At 38.7% G+C, this 17,249-nt stretch overlaps 3 protein-coding genes and 1 long non-coding RNA gene across 5 annotated transcripts; 1 reads left to right on the top strand and 3 right to left on the bottom strand.

Moving 5' to 3' along the window:
• Positions 1 to 1,207: 1,207 nt before the first annotated feature.
• Positions 1,208 to 5,969, bottom strand: sdhaf2 (succinate dehydrogenase complex assembly factor 2). The gene is made up of 4 exons (XM_010790470.1): positions 5,811 to 5,969; positions 4,782 to 5,005; positions 3,870 to 3,979; positions 1,208 to 1,869 (listed from the first exon to the last, which is right to left on the bottom strand). The coding sequence occupies exons 1-4, from the start codon at positions 5,835 to 5,837 to the stop codon at positions 1,739 to 1,741; spliced, it is 492 nt and encodes a 163-aa protein (XP_010788772.1). The 5' UTR covers positions 5,838 to 5,969; the 3' UTR covers positions 1,208 to 1,738.
• Positions 5,970 to 6,048: 79 nt separating this feature from the next.
• Positions 6,049 to 11,852, top strand: LOC104962081 (cleavage and polyadenylation specificity factor subunit 7-like). Of its 2 annotated transcripts, none has more exons than XM_010790473.1 (9): positions 6,049 to 6,694; positions 7,508 to 7,711; positions 7,918 to 8,021; positions 8,187 to 8,332; positions 8,432 to 8,870; positions 9,020 to 9,123; positions 9,622 to 9,766; positions 9,851 to 10,215; positions 10,676 to 11,852. In XM_010790473.1, the coding sequence occupies exons 1-8, from the start codon at positions 6,617 to 6,619 to the stop codon at positions 10,209 to 10,211; spliced, it is 1,581 nt and encodes a 526-aa protein (XP_010788775.1). In that variant the 5' UTR covers positions 6,049 to 6,616; the 3' UTR covers positions 10,212 to 10,215; positions 10,676 to 11,852. The 2 variants fall into 2 exon arrangements, with proteins under 2 accessions (XP_010788775.1, XP_010788774.1); XM_010790472.1 differs by having other exon boundaries at positions 9,848 to 10,215.
• polr2l (RNA polymerase II, I and III subunit L) lies at positions 11,453 to 13,190 on the bottom strand. The gene is made up of 3 exons (XM_010790474.1): positions 12,873 to 13,190; positions 12,268 to 12,372; positions 11,453 to 11,912 (listed from the first exon to the last, which is right to left on the bottom strand). Exons 2-3 carry the CDS (start codon positions 12,360 to 12,362, stop codon positions 11,804 to 11,806), a joined length of 204 nt encoding a protein of 67 aa, XP_010788776.1. The 5' UTR covers positions 12,363 to 12,372; positions 12,873 to 13,190; the 3' UTR covers positions 11,453 to 11,803.
• A 643-nt stretch (positions 13,191 to 13,833) lies between these two features.
• On the bottom strand, positions 13,834 to 16,774 carry LOC104962079 (uncharacterized). Its single transcript, XR_800168.1, has 2 exons — positions 16,625 to 16,774; positions 13,834 to 15,925 (listed from the first exon to the last, which is right to left on the bottom strand). It is a non-coding gene; the product is annotated as an uncharacterized lncRNA (long non-coding RNA).
• Between the last annotated feature and the right edge of the window lie 475 nt (positions 16,775 to 17,249).

The raw sequence follows: 17,249 nt of genomic DNA, 5'->3' as shown, positions 1-17,249 counted from the left end.
GACATTTTCATCTTAATTTCTGGCCTTTTTGTGAAATATTGGCTACTTTTACCTGTTTAAGAAATAAGTATTTCAATTTTGAACAGTGTATTGTATTTACTGAGAGGATCTTTTTCTAATCCTAAAAGAAACGAATAAGCATGGTTGTCAAAAAATGTCAAGTAAAACACCTGTAGAGTAAAACATACAGCATGTTCCCTTGAAGTGGAATGCAGTACAAGCATTGGAAAATGGAAATACCTAAAAATAACAGCTCTGTGCTTGAGTAGGCTATATGCACTGTCCACCGCTGATGAGGACGTATGGTGGCACAGATGGCGGAGGCACAGAGCACGCAGAGGGGAACCCTTCTGACATCACCTGCGTCTATTTTAGGACAAGCTGGGAACATAAACCCATAAGCTTTGATTCTGACTCAACATATTCTTCCTTCAGAGTGATAAGAAAGAAACTGCACATCAACGTTTGTCTCATGTCTGTTGATTTCATGGTTGTGTAACACCTAGACAGCGGATCATGTGCACATTATGATTCTACAGGCGTACATCTGTTTCAGATTCTGTGCACATCTCCTGGCCAGAGGGCATTTCCCTTCTGCTCTGAGTACAAGGTTTCACTGAACCAACATGACACACAGCAAGGCAAGAAAATCTCCCCACAGCCAACTCACACTGATGCAGCGGCGGAGGAGAGAAGTATAACCTTGTTTACATTGCTTAAAGCATAAATATATTTTAATTGGGGACTCGGCCAGGCAGAGAATTTCACTCATATTTTCTCATAAAAGCTGTAATGAAAAACACAAAGACTTTACCATGGTTAGCATTGTTTTTATCCTTTAATGTCGTACTACGATTTTATTGATCTATTAACTGGTTTTCACCATCTTAAAAGATGTTCAACATCCTTATGAATATTGAAGCTGTGAAGTGATATCTCACATTGTTTTGTGCATGAAAAATAAGCTATGTAAGCTATATTATGGGTTGGAGGTGCATTATTTCACAATGAGATGCCAAGATCAGCAGGTGCTTTAGATTGACCGTCAGTGGATATCAGGTGATCTGCTTCCCTCTGGTGTCCATACACTCACACTGCAAGCCACACAACCTTTATTATGCAACAAATAATGTTCATACGGTCATCCATGGTAACCTTCAGTGTGCTATTTAACCCTTTAGTGGGAGGAAATAGAAATGACAAAATATGTAGACATCAACATTTATTAAATAACCAGCATGTCTGCAATAGGCACAATCAAATCTTTGAACAGAACCAAGACAATTCAACAAGCTACGCTAATGTGTGATTCAATGTGTTTCTTTATAATCGTCGTTGTATAACTGACTATCTGCTTGTAACCATTTATCAAAGCGGGCTTATTCAGTAAGCATCTCACACATTGAGAACTTTTAATATACAGTTTTTATCAGAAATGTACAATTCATGTAGAATATTAAGAACCCCTTCCTAACATTATGCTGCGTTAACCCATCCACAAACTTCCCTCAGCTTCCACAGATGTTCTTCTTTATATAATGAAAATAAATATAGGGTGGGGGCTTTCATGGCAAATTATTTCATGGAGAGGATATTACATGATAGACGTGTTCTCAACATTTTCCATCCAAGTGGAGAATCACAGCTAACCTCTGGAGGCTGTTTCTTGGTTATACCGCTGATATTTCCCCATGCCCCTCCTTTAATGTGTCTCTGAGCAGGTCTACAGAGCCTTGGGCTACTGGCTCTCCTTCTCCAGGTACTCCAGGCTGGGTGCGTCTAACCTCTGCTCTTGGTTACGGTTCTTTGTGAATTCCTGCAGCATATCCATGATCTCTCCTTGGTAAACCTCAGGGGTGGGCTGAGCCTCTGTAAGCACAAAGAGAACAGTTTTAATTATGACCAATGTCTAAAGAACAACAAGCACACAGAGGGGAGCCCTCCTGACATCACTTTGGTCTATTTTAGGAAAAGCTGACAACATAAAACTAAAAGGCTGACGTTTACTTATTCAACATGATCTTTTGCTCCTGCTGCTAGGGAAAATAATCACCTGGATGTTTGTGGTTTTCATTATTGAGTAATGGAAAAAACTAAGTTATGATCCTTCACACAGGCAACAGCAGCCAAACAACATCTCTGCTGTCAGACATTAGATAACATAAGAGATAAGATGGAACTTTATTGATCCCAATGTGGGATTGTTTTGTGTTGCAGCAGCATAAAAAGACATGGCATTGTACAATAAATATTAAAAGACAAGAAATTAGACGCTGTGATATCAGGTCTCTCCATATTGCTAATGGCGAGTACAGCATAATTCAAAGCCTATCAGTGGTCAGACTTTGGAAATGCTCAGCTTATTATTCTGTTTATTTGAAAAAATCTCATTAATAATTTGAGACTAAAACTATGTATGCAGACTTTATTTGAGTAAAGAAAGCAACAGCTTTTGTTTTGTCTAGCCACTTGGACGCGTGTTGGTGCTAAACTCACACTGATTAAGTTTTTCAGCTGTTCCGCATAACTGAATCAAATTAGGGAAAATTAGATGAATAAAGCGGGTAAATTATACTGGGACAGGGAATGAGCAATGAGGATGAAGTCTGAGCCAAATGGAACGTTGAAGAAAAAACAGCAACAGGAGTGGAGTTTATTTGCAGGCAGAATACCGATTTAATTATCTAGGCATCCTCAGCCATGAATAATTGCCAGTTTAAAAAAAAAAGGCTTTTTGTATAACGCCCACGGCAGTTTTTCTGCATTTTGTTGTGTTAGAGACTGAATTTAAAAGAAGAAAGTCTGATATCACTGTCGCTGTTAGAGCAAATAGTAGGGATGTAACGATATATCGAATAGCGCGGTAAATAAATGTCTCAATACCGTCGTGAGACTGACAAAATCTACCGTGATTTCTTTAAATAATTTTTATTTTTAAACCTTTATTTAGCCAGATGGTCCCACTGAGATCATCGATCTCTTTTTCAAGGGAGACCTGTCCCACATGGCAGCAAGTAGATTACAACATGAACATAAAACAACAGATAGCACAAAAGGACATGGTATTTACAGGGCTACATGTACATACCTAGAGACATTGACAAGTACCAACAGTATATTTATATCTCGCCCTGTCAATAAGCCTAACCTTCTTGGAAAAACTATATTGTTTTTGAAGTGGTGGAGAGACAATGCACAGTTTGACCCACTGCTGTCACCCATGGCCAAAGCATATCTCTCTGTCGCAGCAACATCAGTACCAAGCAAGAGAGTTTTTTCCACAGCAGGGGATATTGTAAACGCCCAAACATCCCAGCTTCTACCTGGAAATGTGGACATGCTCATATTCCTAAAAGATAACCTTGATGATGCTGAGTGAGTGAGTGAGTGAGTTAGAGTTGAGTTACTTGAAAAAAAGTGGAAACTTGTTTATTCTATTGCAGGGTCTGGATTATTATATTTGTTGACACTTTAAAAATACTACTATCCTACTAAATGCTGTATAAATCTGATTTATTATTTAATAAAGAAAAAAAAAGAAAGAAAAAAATTCACATTTCTTTCTTTTTCAATATCGCGATATTATCGTACCGTGAGTTTTTTGGTATCGTTACATCTCTAGGAAATAGTGTTATTTGCAACTTGAGTAAACATTGATATTGCAAAGCTGAAATGTATTTGTGTCATTAAATATTTAAATGTTTTGCACTGAAAATCTAAAGCATTTCAACATTCCCTTAAGTGTCTAAAATGCCTCTGACTGGAGTGTTGCCAGCCTTCTAACTAATGATGATAATGTCATATGTCTACTGTACTGTTTGAGAGGCAATATCACATGTCTGAGGAGAAACTATGAGATGTTCTCTCACCTGTTGCCCAGTAGTAGATGTCCCAGTCGTTGCTTGGTTCATTAATCAGTCTGTCGTACTGATACAGCTGGCTCGCTGTCATTGTGTTCAGGTATTGCTTCGCAAAAAGGCTGCAAGAGAGATGGGAAATTAGGTTCAGGCTTTTCGCTAAATTGACCAGTGAATGGACAGCACACAGGAAACAGCTTCTTCTTTGGGTTTCTTCATGTTGTATTAATGCCTGCTTCTGGTGTTGGTCCTTGTCTACGTCCCTTTGTCCTAGATTTAAGAGGATGTGTTCTTCAAAGTTTCTAGTTGTTCTACTGTATACTTCCTATAGCACGTAAATCTGGGATTTTGGAGGTTTACAAATATTAAGGTCCTCACTCACACCTGGCTCCTTTTGTCCATCTGTACATTATGTAACTGAAATGTTGTATTTATAAAGGCATATTCATACTTATGTAAATGTATCCATCTGAGAAATTCTAGAAGCTATCGTCTCCGGTATGTGCTGTGATGTGCGTGTTTTATGTTGGATGAAACAGCTGCTAGACCTGGCCAAGACAGTCCTGAGATGGGTATTTTTTTTTTATCTCAAATTAGGCTTTTCCTAGTTAAATTCCCCCTCCTGCCCCCTTACACTGCTTTTAATTACCTGTAGGATGTTTTCCTACAATACAAATGTTGCTGATGACTACTGATTACTGTTTACGATTATTTTAGTGCCCATTGTTGCCTGGCCCAGCCATCTTATATGCTGTGATCTTCAACTAGAAAGAGGAAAAACTTTAAGAATTAATTTTAAAAAAAAGGTACAATTTAAACTTGAGACACAGCTGTACTGCACCACTGCTCTAATGTGTGATTTGCTTTAAGAAAAAACAACACACCAACATGACAGATTATAGAAAAACTCTTCAGTGTAACAACCTGAGCAGAATGCAGTTCTCCAACATGCCCCTTTTGCGACTCTCGTACAGCAGGCGGCGCTTCTTAATGTCAATGGCCTCGCCGGGGCGCTCATCCCAGGGAGGCAGAGGGATCTCAATCAGGTCTGCCCTGGTGTCGTCTGCCGTATCTCCACGGTAACCACGAGATGATACCAGCCCTGTGAACGCAGGTCTCATTGCTGCTTGGCACACCCCTGAAACCAGCTGGCGGGGGGAAACACACATGTTGACAAATATTAGTACAGTGTGTTGCAGGAAATATCACATCATTTTTGACAATATATATCTAAATATCATACAATATTGTAGGTTAATTAGTGCTGCTTTCACACAAAATGTACACATTTATATATATTTTTTTTAAAACAGTAATGTGATATTAAGACTAGAATAGTAAGTTATGTTACCGTAAACGTAAAGAAAATAATTACAGTAAAGTGAGATCATTTTATGAATTTACAGTACTCTATCAAACTGAGACCAATCTTAATATATATATGAATTAATCTTCAGTCTTTTATTTAATTATATGTGTCTATATATTCATTTATCCACCAATACATGTGTTGGTTTGATTGTCCCCCTATCTATCTTTGCAAGTAAATTCAACTAATTTTCATATAATATGATATAATCGTTTGGTTTCAAGATCTGTATTTCTACACAGCAGAATGAAGACATTTTGAGACTACATTTACAACAAAAAAAGATGTTAAACCATGCAGTCCTGGATTGTATAACTGTCCTGCTGCACAACACGCGTTACGTCAATGCTACGTAACGAGACTGAACACAACAATGCACGCTAGTTATTCAACCACAACATCGAATATAAGGTTGCAACATTACAATTACTTTACACTCATGTTAAATAGTGTAAATCAGCGTGAGATCTTTAAACAGCTGTCCACTTTAGAGTATATTTATATGATTGCAACGACCGTAACATTAACTAGCATTCAAACTTAACAAACATACAGATAATTGTAACGATAATAAGATAACTCACTCTTCTTGCAACCACAGAAGACAGCATTTTGACCTTTTTCTTGAAACGTTTAGAGACTTCAAGGTGAAATGCTTCTCCGCCGTGAAAACGCTGCTGAACTCTGAATGTCAGTCTCAAATCAGTAAAATTACACAAGCAGGTTTTACGTCACAGCAGCACACGGACCACGATCGAGGTAGGACCGGAAACACCGCATTGTTTCAGTAACAGCAATTATTCCTCAAAAGTCACAGAAAAACAGAACCAGCCCCAACCTGATTTAGTTAAGTTGTCACTTAATTCGTTTATTTGTAGTTATCTTTTATAATAAATACCATCATACATGTAAAAAAGCGTGGCTGTAGGAACCAAATGTTGTGTGTTGTTGCTAACGGGTACATGTTACCGACGCACTCGTATTCACGTACAGAAATTAGCACTAGCATTAGCTGATCATAGAGCGAACCAATAATAGTCCAACACTATTTGTATTGTAACCCTTACATGAAAGCCCGTTCATGTTATTTGAAAGTGGTTATTAAAACATTACCTATTGACGAGCCTCGCTTGTTGTATTCTCGGTTTATCATCGTCTTTTGTTGAGCTAACTTGACATTTCGTGCAAAACCGTGCGGTTGGTTCAAGTAAGCTAACGTTATTAACGCGGCGTAACGTTATCGAAAATCCTTCTTTTTTTTTTTACATTGCATATGTTGACGGTATGCACTGGTAATTTTTAAAAAGTGTGCATATGCAAAGGACACTTTAAACAAAGAAACAAAACGTTAGCTCCAGTGCCATCAACTGGATCATCTTCGGCCCACGGGATGGCTGCTGCAGCCAGACCAAGTGCCGCCCAGAAGGAGCTCATGGATTTGTACGGGGATTTGAATGAAAACGACGATGTGAGTCTCATCTTTACACACATTTATCACTGCACATGCATACATGATAGCAGCAAATGTATACATGCAAAGTTGTGCGTACATTGCTTTGATGTAGTTTAAATGCAACTTGTTATCTGATCGTTTTTAATTAAACAGAAAGACAATACATCAACTTACATGCATGCAACTACCAATTACGATTGGTTCAATTTACAGTTATTAATACGAAGTTAGATTTTTCCAACATCATTATAAACATTTCTATTGAAAAAACACAGGTATTTTCTTAGGTTGTTAAAGAAACCATACACCACATTTATCCATAATTATACAAAGGTCTTGACAGATTTCCCTTGTGTGAGAACAGTACAAAAAAGGTGTTCAATTGTTTCAGATTATTCATCACAGAAAGGGCAGATTGTGTTTATTAGGTATTTATGAGGAAGTATCCTTTCTTTCAAAATATAGTATTAAAAACGGTTTCCGATATGCAATTATATATAGAATACTAAACAGTGGTTTGATTTCCATTTCATAACTGTGTGAACCTTGTTCAGTATTTTTATTTGTTGTGTGGAGAGAACTATTTGATTGTTGGAGTCACGTTTAAAAACTAGATGCCACATCATCTTATTCAAGCCTGTAGTAGTAATGGGCAATTCTATAAAATATGGAAATAATCACATGCACTCCACACTCCTGCAGCAGCTGACAACCCCTTGGTTTTGTATTTCTTCTGGCAGTGTATTGTTCGTTAATGCTCTGCACATTGACTTACCCAGCATGCCATCATATATAAGTACCTTGTTGTTTTGTTCCCATCCCACACAGGACTTTGACACAATTGCTGAAGCAAATGAACTTTATGATGCTGTTTTGACCGGCTCAGTCGATCGGGACAAGAAAGGCGGTACAAATGCAGCGAGTCCTAACAAGACCCCTACTCAAGAGGAGGCTTACTCAACAACAGAGAAATGCCCAGACAAAGGAAACCCACAGAGGAGACTGGCTATATATATTGGAAATTTCCCCTGGGTGAGTAACACCCTCTCTGTTTATTTCAATCACATTTCAATTGTGTTGTCCAATATTGTTTCCGTTGTTTTATCCACATAGGCTTGCAGAACAGTGATTAGATGAAACAGAACTACGTACCCTTATCACATTCAAGATCACCAGTAAATATCTACCCCCCTGTCATTTTTTCCTCCTCTATTTCGCAAACATGCTACTACTTCCAGTGGACAACTGACAAGGACATTGTGAGCCTGGCTCAAACGTTGGGTGTGCAGGACATCAGAGAGATCAAATTTGCTGAGAATAAAATTAATGGCCAGTCGAGAGGGTGAGTGGTTGCAGATCTAGTATTTCTTTTTTATGAATAAAAGTATTTTCTCTAAATGTATTTGCTTATAAGTAAGGAAATGTGTGTTTTGATTTATTAAAGATATGAATATCAGTGACTTAAAGCCATACATTAATTGTTTTTTCTTCTATGTTACACATGCAGGTTCGCCGAAGTAGAGGTCACCTCAAACGAGTCATTGAAAATATTGTTTAAAAAAATACCCAAATGTGAGCTCAATGGGGAGAGGATAGACTGCCGCCTTGCCACCAGCCAGAACCTTGGTGTGTTTGAAGACATGGCAAATAGACGTAAGAACAGCATGGTCTGAGAATGCTATTGAGGTAACATTATATGATAAGATGTAAGTATGACTGTCCTCTTTAACAAAATCAATGTTTTCTCCATAGGTATACCCATGCGCGTTAGTTACTTAGATCCTAAGGACTCAGATTATTCGAACAAGATTCCCTCATTACTACCACAGGAGCCCAATCCTTCCCCTTTACCTCCACACTACCCATCACATCCAATTGCAAACAGGTTTCCATCCTTACCCAACCCTTACCATGGTCATCCTCCACCTCCCTTCCCACACATGCCTCCGCACATGCCCCCACACATGCCTCCACGCATGCCCCCACACATGCCTCCCCACATGCCTCCACGCATGCCTCCACACATGCCTCCGCCCATGCTTCCACCCATGCCTCCACCCGCCATGCCGCCCCCTTATTTCCCTCCTCATCCAGTCCATATTCCCAGCCAACCTCCCAGTCTACATGTCAATCCAGCCTTCTTCACGCCAGCACCAGACGGGCCCAGCAGCAACGCTTACAGCCAACAACAGTGAGAATAATACCTTTATACATTTTGAAGCTATAGCAAATAAACAGCAGTGTAATATGTTTTGCTTCCCTATTGAGATAACATTTATTATTTTTAGCGATGACTTGTGGAAATGGTTAAATAATTATGACAATCTGTACATTTTTCAGACGCACATCTCAAAGTCAAGATGCAGATTTTGAGCAGCTGATGAACAGAAATAGAGCTATTGCCAGCAGTGCCATCAGCAAGGCTGTGTCTGGAGCAACATCCGGTAAGTAAAGCTGATCATATTCTGCGGAGTACAACAACACAAAACTTAATGTGGAGAAAGGACTGATAGACTTGTGAGCATTTCTTTTAACCAAAATCTGTTTCCCACCCCTCTTACAATATTAATGGAAAGTAAATGGTAATCTGTTATGTTATACAGTATATCATTGGAAAGTTACTAAATTAACAAAGTACTTTTTGTAATGACAAAGCAGAAATTAATTCAACTGCTTAAACTGTTAAAACTAACAAAAATCAAAATACTGACAATCACTCTTGTAAACTAACCAAAAATGGTTGTAGCTTTGACAGAAATTGTAGGATAAGTAACTGTTTAGGAAACTATGTTTTCGTTTTTGCCTAAATAAACTGTATGTGGGGGGTAAATGTTATCCATTTTTCAAGGGTTTTGTAATAATCCAAGTTGGCATACTATCAACCATAATTGAAGGGCTTAACTACGTTACTGTCTCTTATATATATTCTCCTCCTAATGCAGGAGACTTGCGGGTGGCCATGGAGACTCTATTAACGGCCATTGCCATCATTAAGCAGTCCAGAGTGTATACAGATGAACGCTGCCAGGCCCTGGTCACCTCGCTCAAAGACTGTCTAGTCTCTATCCAGGGAAACAGCAGCTACAGGTTTGTTTAATTATTCTTCAGGACCCTCAGACATCTTTTTGTCCATAAAGAAACAGGTTGAGACAAATACACATTTCTCAGCAGGAAAAGCAGTCGTTCTGGGGAAGAAGAAAGAGACCGGGACAGGGGTCGTGACAGAGAGCGCGAGCGGGATCGAGAGCGCGACAGAGAAGACTCTTCTGATTGGGACGTTGCAGGAATGTCCCGAAGACACCGGCAACATTCCCGAAGCGAAGAGAAAGACAAAGAACGCTCCCGGGAACGGGAAAGGCACAGAGATCAGCGAGATCAGAGAGAGCACAGAGACCAGCGAGATCAGCGAGATCAGCGAGACCAGAGGGATCAGAGAGACCAGAGGGATCAGAGAGACCAGCGAGAGCAGAGGGATCAGAGGGATCAGAGAGACCAGCGAGAGCAGAGGGATCAGAGAGGCCGTTACCGTTAAAATGGTAAGTTTCTTTCTAATTGTAATACTTATACTTTTTCATCAATCAGATGTTTGCTTCTTTTTTTTAAAAATGATTTCCACATCCTCCTTTTAGTGACCCCAATAATGTAAAATTATTATCATTGTATTTACTGAATTTAAGTAGTTCGCCCAAATGTTTTACACAAGCTAAGGTTACCATCTTCAACCCTCTGGACTTTAATTTGATTAAAACTAATATTTTGACCTCTCAAAAGATGTCCTTTTGCTTATTATGCTTTTTACTATGCAGAAGCACAATTCAAAACTGGCCTCCTTTTACATTACATACATAAGTTAACCTGGTAGTGAGTTAAAATCATAACCATAACTATAATATATTTCTCACTATGTTTGTATAAGGATTGCGGATTTCTAGGTTTTCAGGGTTTTAATGGATTGTGTAAGTATGGATTTAAAAAATGTCTTTCCCCCCCCGACAGATGGAATGTTGAAGGGTGGTGAAGAGCAGTCAGGACTATTTGTTTAGTCCAAGTGCTTCAAATCTGGAGATATCCAAGGTGAGACTGAAGAAGAAGAAGAATTCTAAAGTGTACATTTTGGTTCTCCAGTCATCTGTAAATACTGCAACTTTAACTTGTTTTAAGAAAAAATTTGATTTTAGATTGTTGCTGGGACAATTTCTTGATTGCATGCGCAGGAACACTCAATAACTTATGAACACAATGTAATGTTTTCATCACTTTCTTTTGTATTCAATTTAAGATTAAAAACATTCCCTGAAAATGTGATTCTGCTATTTTCATTCTACTCAAATATTTGGTTTGCATTAAATACCGCCCTTACTGAGCATACATTTTATTTATATAAATATTTACAGCCAATCGTCTTACCACAGCAAGCGGGACACATGTACCCTTCAACAAGAACACCCGTTTGCCACCCTGGCTCAGTATTGGTGAAACAATTTTCCATTGATATCAGGAAAGTGCGAAGTCTACACATCTTCCGCCTGTTTCTCCTGCACCTTGGCCAAAAAAATAAATCTCTGTACTTTACATACCACTTTTTTTGGCGTCAGTTTTGGTTTATTTGAAGCCAAAGCAGTAGCACTTACAATGGCTTGGCTTGTTAGCTAATGAACTTGCAGGATTCTTGCTTTTTTTAAGGTTGTTCTGCCATTGTTGATTGCACTTCATTCAAAGCAACTTGTAAATTGTCATCTTTACCTCAACTTTCTGAAGTCTTGATCAGGCCTATTTTATACAAAAATAAAATTACTAGCAGCCATTTTATACAATATAACACTATGCTTATAGTTGCATAGTGCACTGATACAAACATGAGAAGAAGTGTGAGAAACCATCTTTCCTCTATAGTCTCAGTCAAAAGAGTACGGTAACTACATGAGCCAGTAATACAGGTAACAGTGTCATTTAACAGCTTTATTTAGAAAAATGCATTTAAACCAAAAAAAAGAATGTTCCATTAGTCTTCACTGTAGTCTGTGGTCACTTCAATATACTAACAAAGCTGTTGCTTGGACATTCAATCAATCCATGCAACAACCCTACAAAGTCCATGCTGTTCTTGAAGGTGGCCAGATATGATCACTTCTCCAGAGGGGCATAATTCAACAACTTCTCAATAAGATCCACATGAGACAGGAGCATCCGCCGACAACAGTACCTCTTCAGGCCAAGGGCATCGAGCGCATCACTTAAGAGGGAAGAAGAAAGCAACGTTATTCCTAATGCATGGCATACAGGCTGAATGAATAAGTAAAGCATTAGTTCAGATAATAGTCAGGGTAACAGCGTAAATGGCCTTAGGTAATGGCTATTATTCATTGCGTCACAAGTCTAAATGTGGACTACTTAAAACCAAGGAGTACATGACCATACCTTGTTGCAGATGAATAGGATCAAATCTGATGTGTTGTACTCCCAGACTGCTTCTAGAAAATTACTTTGGCGCAGAGGTTCCAATGCAAGGTACTTAAGGGTACCTATGAGCTCCTAATGGCAGTATGTGTAGAGATGGAGTGCAATGACAGAAACAAGCAATATCTCACCCCTCAGTGTACTCGGCTTGAAGTAGGCCAAGGTATGCCTCCCATTTGTTTCCCACGATCTTCCCACACGTAAAGCACCGGACAGGGATGATCATTGTAGCACACCTGGGCAGAGGGAAACACATCTGGTAACTGTGCTACATGAGTGGGTGGACATGCAAATAGCAATAAAGCATACAAGTCATATCATATGTGTCGCTTATATTAATAAAACTACATGCACATTTTGATAAAAGCACGATGTTGACATGTTTTGCTAAGATTGTCTGTACGTTATTGCTTTTCTTGGGAACTCGAGCTGTTACCGGATAGCTAATGTTTTGCTAACATTCTAGCTACAACGCTTAACTAAACCTGTTTTCGTTTAAAAACATTAACGCGAAAGTACTTGTGAGCTTCATGGGCTGCTGTATATAGAAGCGTAAAGCCGAATGGAGCTTCCCAAGTCAAGAGTGTAACGAAAAGTGAGCCAATGGGAGCCACGCGTTTAGCACAACAGTCCACTGTTAGCTTACGTTAGCCGCAAATAACACGTTGCTACGAGTTTACATAACCTTAGTCATCCACCAGTCAAAACCAAGTCTTAAAACTTGTAATGTACTCACCGTAAGCAATATGGTTTACAAAAAACGTTGAATTGTATGTTATTATGAGAGAAACGAGCAGCAAGAAAGTGATGGTAGCTGCGTAGCTTAGAATCCCTCGTTTTCTCGATGCACACTTCCTGCCCGTTTCCTTCAAAATAAAAACGCAACTCTCACAAAGGCTTACTTATTCTTAGCTTGTACAGTTTATTAAATACCCCTCAATGGTATTACAAGAATGGCCTGTATAACATACACTATTTAATCTGCTACAAACTTAGATTTCCAAAATGGCTCATGACGTTGACTAAATGCATTACAAAGTTGAAAAAAGTAACTGAAAGTGATAATACATTAACAACCTCCTTGAAGCTACAAAACTCTTAGAGGGCTGTTGTGTCACACTCTATGGTCACACTGCATTGGGTTTTACTCAGTTTGACTCCAGTAAGAATATACATTTGTGACTGCCACTGTAATGTGTGTATACCATGGTGTATACTGACAAACTGCAGGTGCCCCTAAAAACGCCACCATTCTACCATTTTGTGCAGTGGTGTTTTTTCACAGATTTTGGCTGAGCAGACCTAGGAACATGCTTTGCTGACATCTCTCTCACTTTATTCTGATAAGCTTGCCCCTGTTACACGTTTCAAAGTATATCTTTATTTATTTCGTAAACCAGTCTAGAGATTGGTAATGAAGTGTGTTCTGACTGCTGATAGGACATCTGCATCTACATCTGGCGAGTGCTACCAAGGTGTCCCTGAGAAAGGCACTGTTCCTACACACTGCTCCCCGGGTGCCGTACATAATGGCAGCCCACTGCTAACATTAGGATGGGTCAAATGCAGAGAAACCGTTCTGTTACTAGTCTGTACTATGTAATGACAATAAAGTTGAATCTTCAACTCAAATTAATAATTGGTAATTAATTATTTGAGCTGCAATATATAATATAATAATTGAAATACACACTTGGGCTGGTTCACTGTCTTTATTAAAGGTTGTATTATGTTTATTTCCTTTTCACATTTAGAAGTTTGAGGGCAGAAGGGTGTGTGCATAAGGAAAAAATGTTAGAAATATATAAAAAAAAGATATCATAACTGTCATTATCATTAGTCACCATGAAAGACGCCATCATTGCTATCAGCATATCACCATTGTTGCCATCTTTAATATACATCATAATCACTACCAACAATATTATTACATCATTATTTATGTAGTTTAACTTGCTACAGCACAAGTGCTAAATAAGGAGTCCTATCTGAATTATTGCATTTATACGCTGTTGAAATAATGAAAATAGGATTTTTTTTTTAAGTACACTGTATTGTACAATGTCGGGTGAAGTTTGTTTTGGTGTTGGCCTACCATCTATTGGTTGTGTTTTGGTGTTCACTGAGGTATGTTTATATACTATTTTTTGCCAGTAATGTGTTGTGAAATTCACAAGTACTGTTACAACTTGTATAAAATAATGGTGCGAATCAGAACTGTCTTTCTGTTATCTACTTATGGAGCAGAGGGCCTCCCTATGGCTTTGACAGTATATGTAAGTGGGCACTATTGTGTGAAGCTGAACAGGTGAGTGTTGCTGCTCAATAATTGTGAATGCTTCACTTTTTTTCCTCCCCTAAAGTGCACGACACCCTACTTTCAATGTAATAGAAACATACGCTGCTTTCATTAAATGACAGTTGCACGTATTAATTAAGTATCGATTTTTTCCTAAAACTGCATTAGTGGAACACAATGAAGACATAAACAATGAAGCAGGCCTTGAACCTGATAATGCAAGATGGCTGTCCACCCTGTTACAGCAAAGTATCTACTGTAAGATGTAAAACAGAATGAACCCACACCACTGTGGATGGTGTGTGAGACATGAGAGGTTAATTGATTTGTGACATAATTTGACAGAAAAATAACTCTTTCTTATTCTACAGCAAGAGGTAACTTCACTATTATTGTCTAAAACATACTGTACATGTTTTATCTCTTACAATCCTCTCCATCCCATTTCTTAAACCACTGCATGCTTATATTTTATTTTGTATTGCACTGTACCCTATGACATGTTTTGGATATGCAGTGTCTCTTAACTGAGTCCCATCATTTAGGAATTTTTTTAGCCAAAATAAGTGCAATACATCACAATGCATAGTGTCGACTAATTTCAGGTCTTCCCTTTAGATAGTTTAAAAACCAAAAATAAGTCAAATAAGACCGACAACAACTCTGATAGCCATTATTACAATTGTAATGTTTCAAGATTGTGGATAGTTTTTCATTATTATTTAGTGAACCAGCAGATTTTCAGAGTAAGAATTCACAAATATTGCTAGGATGTCAATATATATGTAAACTGGATTAGACAAGATAAAGCAGTTGAATAAACTACTTTTAAAGAGTTGAGGCTTTGTAGCTCAGAACTACAGTGTTTTTTTTAAAGGAATTGATTACAGTACAGATGCAGTAATGAAGCAACATCATGCATATATTATGTGTAATTATGCTCCATGTCAAAAATGGAATGGTTTGATTCACTACAAGTGAAAGCAGGCCAAAACACAAACAAACATAAGACGCACAGTGGCTCCCATTCCCCCATCTGTACCATAATAGTCAACAATGCTCTAACTCATCATCCAATTCATACTTTAATTTGAGATAATGAGTTGGTTTAATTTCTCCGTGCCAGTAGCAACACTCCCAGCAAGATGGCTCCTGCAGCAATAACTGCTCCACCAATGAGAAAAGGTTTCAGGTGTTCCAGAGAGTCTGTGCCGGAGGCCGCAGCCTCGTCCCCTGCCGCCTCTGCTTCTGCTTCTGCTTCTGCTGCCCCATCCTGGGCAGGAGGAAGCTCGGGCTCAGGGGCTGCAGGGACTTCAGGGGCTACAGGGGCAGGATCAGCCTTGCGTGGGGCTGCTGGCTCCTTCTTCTCCACTTTAGGTGCCGCCTTGGGTGCTGTAGCCCCGGACTTGGCCTTGGCTTCCATGGACTCAGGGACAGAGGTGTGGTCTGGTCAGGAGGATTCTTTATAAGGTCAGCTCTGTGCTGCTTCACTGAACAAACACAGCAAACAGACACAGATTATCCCTCTAAATTAGGCTCACACATCACGTTATCTGCTCTGCTGAGCGTAGAGACACTGGAATATGAAAGCCTTTGAATCCATGTGTTCACTGTACAGCTGAGCAGCGGTGTGGTGGTGGGCCTTAAAATGACCTTGGAAAAATATGACATTGATAGGAACACGCTGATGCTCAGAGGACAAGGAATAGTTTATTTTGGTCTCAGCAGCTGTGACACAATATGACAGTGACATTTTTTTTATGGCAGCTTCCTGTGTATAGCTTTCTCATGGGAAAGTGGGATCAGTTTTGTAATGGAGGAAGTATACTCTTAACAGCTGAGTTTATTCTGAGTCAAGGACTGAATCTATATTTCTCTGAGAAAGAGCCTAATCCAGACACAAACACATGTAGATTTTATCCCCCGTCTTACTCTCTGTTCTCACTCTGTTAAACTGCATGAGTCATGTGTGCTATAAATGGAGGGCAAGATGGAGGAAAGAAATAAGGACCATCATCACTGCGAGGAAATCAATGAAATACAAATGAGGGGGGGGGAAATGAAGCTGAAAAAAATGCTGTTATTGAATAAACGCATCATAGCAGCTTGCACATTACAGAATATAGGCTTTACAAATAAACTTCCAATGACATCATGCATTGATTAGAAGAAATATGGACAATACATACCTCTCCAAGAGCTCTTTAGAGATTAAAAAAATAACATATGACGAAGGAACTGCAGCAGTCTCTGGAAGTGAGAATGTCCTTAATATAAGGAAAATGAGAGAGAGCGGAGAGATGGAGGACACTGTAAGCAGGAGGGAGGAGAAAGAGAGGGAGAGGAGGAGAGACTGGGATGTACCATCTCATCCTCAAGAATAGGGGGAGTCTATTTTCTTTGACTCCATCCTGGGTTTTGGAGCCTTTTAAGAATATTCTTAATCTTAAGTATTAAAGACTTATAATTACCTAATAATAACGTCCATACAAGTTTTGTGAATTTTTTGAGGTACAATGCAGTGGGAGAAAGTATTTGGAAAATTACAGTTACATTGTTTTTGCTTACACAAGCTAATTTAATTTCAAATTCAACTAATATTGAGGTCAGTGTCTTAATCCTCTTTCTTAGTTCAACTATTTTCTATAAAAAATAAATAAAGATTTTTTTCATATTTCTGTTATGTATTATTATTTATATTTTATGATTGTTTCCTTGCAGTAGGCTACTTGTCTCTATTCTCTATGTTTTTTGTGACCGTCATGAAACAAAATACCAGAGCAAATTCCTGTGAAAACCTTCTTGTCAAAAACC

Source organism: Notothenia coriiceps, unplaced genomic scaffold, assembly GCF_000735185.1.
Source record: "Notothenia coriiceps isolate Sejong01 unplaced genomic scaffold, NC01 NC01_scaffold00034305, whole genome shotgun sequence".
In the NCBI taxonomy this organism is placed as follows: domain Eukaryota; kingdom Metazoa; phylum Chordata; class Actinopteri; order Perciformes; family Nototheniidae; genus Notothenia; species Notothenia coriiceps.
This window is presented reverse-complemented; position numbering and strand designations above follow the sequence as displayed.